Source organism: Pinus tabuliformis, chromosome 9 (genome assembly GCF_031772625.1).
Source record: "Pinus tabuliformis cultivar Carrire ecotype Pingquan chromosome 9, CPIR1, whole genome shotgun sequence".
NCBI classification, from domain to species: domain Eukaryota; kingdom Viridiplantae; phylum Streptophyta; class Pinopsida; order Pinales; family Pinaceae; genus Pinus; species Pinus tabuliformis.
Window position 1 is genome coordinate 1,324,541,190 of NC_142307.1, and position 3,494 is coordinate 1,324,544,683.

General features: G+C 37.9%; 1 protein-coding gene across 1 annotated transcript; it reads left to right on the top strand.

Moving 5' to 3' along the window:
- The first annotated feature begins 1,192 nt into the window (after positions 1-1,192).
- On the top strand, positions 1,193-2,332 carry LOC149153407 (dehydration-responsive element-binding protein 2F-like). Its single transcript, XM_089443815.1, has one exon. The coding sequence runs from the start codon at positions 1,193-1,195 to the stop codon at positions 2,330-2,332; it is 1,140 nt and encodes a 379-aa protein (XP_089299941.1).
- The last annotated feature ends 1,162 nt before the right edge of the window (positions 2,333-3,494 follow it).

Sequence of the window (3,494 nt, forward strand, 5' to 3'; positions counted from 1 at the left end):
TATAATAATAAAAAGTGTGAAAAAAGGTATTTTATTTCAAATAAAAATAATTTTAACATATACATTATTTAGTCAAGTTTCACTAGTACAATCAATTGAGAACAAACCTCTTGAGCAAAACTAAAACCTTTTGAGCAAAACTACCGAACTCAAACCAAACAAAAAACATATAAATTATTTAAATAAACCTACAAATTATTTAAAATAATTTTAAAAAACTAGAATATTCGAATAGTCCTATAGTGTAGTAAATACATTATAAAAAATGTATCAGTATACCTCATTCAAATAATTGTGAAGCTAAATTTATTCCATTGAAATATTACTTTAATTGATTCAATAATTTGTTGGCATTAAATTATAAGCTTTTTAATATATAAAATATATAAAATATATAAAAAATCAAAATAAATTATAATCAATAATTAAATTAATATATTAAGGTACAAATCACACCTGACTTGTGTATTTAAGTGTAGCTTGGAAGCGGTAAAACCTTGGATTATGTCACACCAAATTGTGAAGTCAAATCCAAGAAATGGAAAGGGTCACGCATAAATCATAACCTTAACATTAAGGAATGGGAAAGGCCAGTTACAAATAAATAAATAAATAATGGGCATTAATATATGACTAGCGAAACCGATCAATTTTCAATTTCAAGGGCCTGTAACGCCCACTTCAGCTTTATGAGTCGCCACGTGAAATCTCTAAATTCCACATAACTGCTCCCTTCTCCTCCAGTTTCGTGGCGGCTGGGGCTGACTATCTGCTGCTTCTCAAGGATAAGAAGAGGGCTAACAAGACGCAGTCAGTCCGCTTCCTCTCCATTTTCATTCAGCTCCCCTCTGGTCAGTACTAACAGTTTAACTTAGAACTTATTTTCTTACTGAGTTTCTGAGTTTCTTATTCCAGTTATGACATGTCTGTATTCTGGGAGCCTCTGGTAATGTTGTCTATAGATAACCAGATTATTACCTCCTGGATTCCTCAATAGCCGGAGCAGGAAAGTGGTTTTGTTTTTTGAAAAAATAGTTAAAGTTCTTTTGCGACTATTTCTGTCGAAGAGTTATCAGTGTTTAAATTTCTGAAAACTGATAGAAAATACGCAATAAGAAAACAAGTCCCATCACTAACGGTGGATATTTGATCGTCCCATCACTAACGGTGGACATTTGATCGGGTCGTAGTGATGGAGAAGAGGACGAGCCCCGACAGAAGATTTGACATGAGAAGGGGCGCCAAGGTGGGCACCAAGGCCTGGAAGAAAGGACCTACCAGAGGCAAAGGAGGTCCTGAGAATGCGACCTGCGAGTACAGGGGCGTGAGGCAGCGGACGTGGGGCAAATGGGTGGCCGAAATACGGGAACCCAAGAAACGAACCAGGCTCTGGCTCGGCTCCTTCGCTACAGCACAGGAAGCAGCCATGGCTTATGACGCGGCCGCTAGGAGATTATACGGCCCCGATGCGCATGTCAATCTTCCTGAAAAATACGACAGAGATTCCTTCTACACCCCTTCCTCTTCTCAGAACTCTCATCTGCTCGCCCATCATGCATCTTGGTATTTTCAGAGAGGGCCCCGGGATTGGAACCCGCAACCTGATAGATTTTCAGTCCGCCCCACATTTACTAGTTCTTTCACGCTGCCCTGTTCCTCCACTTTTACCCAACGTGCCAGCTGTATCGATCTCAACGTGCTGCCCAACGTGCACCATATTCACCAGAAGCTTCAAGAAATGAAAAGCCGGTCCGAGGTTCGATTGCCGCGGCTCTGCATGAATGACCAGATCAACATTTCTAATTCCACTTTATTGTCCCCCCCAGCGCAAATTTTGACAGACTTGCCCCCCGCACAAGTGGTTTCTCAGTCTCACGCAGGCACAGCAGCTCCCCAACCCAGGATTCATACCAACCAAGAAGACAATAGCAGAGCTCAACAGGTCGACCTGCGAGAATTTCTTGAACAGCTTGGCGTAATCCAGCCTGCTGGTTCTGCACCTCCACCTCCACCTCCTCCTCCTGCATGGGACGACGCAGACAGCGAGTGCACATCCATTTCTATTTCCAACCCATTTTCGCCATTGCCGGCTTCGAACCAGGACCTGGTTTCGTTCGAGGAACCGCTGTGGGATTCCATTGAAATCCCAGTAGATTTTATGGAAACAGCTTTTCTTCTGCAAAACCAATATAGCCAAGTTCAGGCTATGGAAGACCAATCCTTCCCTGTGTCTATATGGGATTTTCAAGAACCCTACCAGCAGCAGCAGCAGCAGAATTGTACTGATAATGATAATTCTCCTCCCACTCCCCAGCTGGTTCCTCATTCTTAGAAATTTTCACCAAGTTGCAATCTTTATATACACATTGAGTATACGTTCAACTGCAAAAATATATATGATGAAGAGAGCTGGCTGGTTGCACTGGTTCAGATTAGGTTTCAAATGTCACCTGCAAATTTTCTCAAACATCAGGTGAAGTCTTAGCTTATTAATCTTAGATATCAAACGTATATTTTCTTCATTGAATGCTTAATATTCCAGGCAATGAGAAATGTTTACAGTGCTTCCATGCTGTACATGTGAACGCCTGCTTCTAACTGTTAGTCTTGTTTCTTGAATAGACACATTTTTAACTTTTTTTTTGGTTCTCTATAGATAGATCTACTAATTCTTATATGCGTATACTTATCTTTTTTAAGATTCAAGAAATAGTTCTTATAATTGGATGATTGTCCAGCCTCCACAGGCACAATAAACATAAAAATTTGGAACTCCACAATTTTACAGGTACAACATTATATAATTTATGCGAGTATATATCGTAAATATGGTCAATATCCACCTAATTTAGGTGGGAGGATTCTATTCTTTTTTTCAATTACTCTAGACAATCTCAAAATCACTTTGGATAACTTCAATTGATATCTGGATTACTTATTTAATAGATCACTTTAGTTTATTTCTGGTACAGTGTGTTTTATTATTAGTTTATAGAATAAAAGTGGAAGTTTTCAGATGATTCAACTTTTCTAATTAAGTTTTCACTGATTCAAATTTCTTTTCTTTTAGGAAAAAACTGCATGCAAAACTCAACTTGCAGAGCTATTTCAAACACTAAAACTTTAGAAGCTGTGCGAATTGAAATAAATAAATTGACTGATAGAATTTTCAACTTTTAGGAAGAAACTGCATGCAAAAAAGACAAGTAAGACAACTCACAAATCTATTCCAAATACCAAAACTCTAGAAATTGTGGAAGTTGAAATGAATAAATTGACTAATAGAATTCTCAAAGTGTTAGTTCACTATTTCTGTTTTGTCCAGATCAAGTACAGAAAAGCATGGAGATAGAAGCAATGAGAAAAACATACTTCTATTAAATCCAAATATTAATCTAACTCCCTAGTAACTTTCTGTCATTTTAGTAGAGAACCAATTAAATTGCATCGTTAAGAAAGTTAAACACAGCCCAAAAACATTGTTTACATGTTTT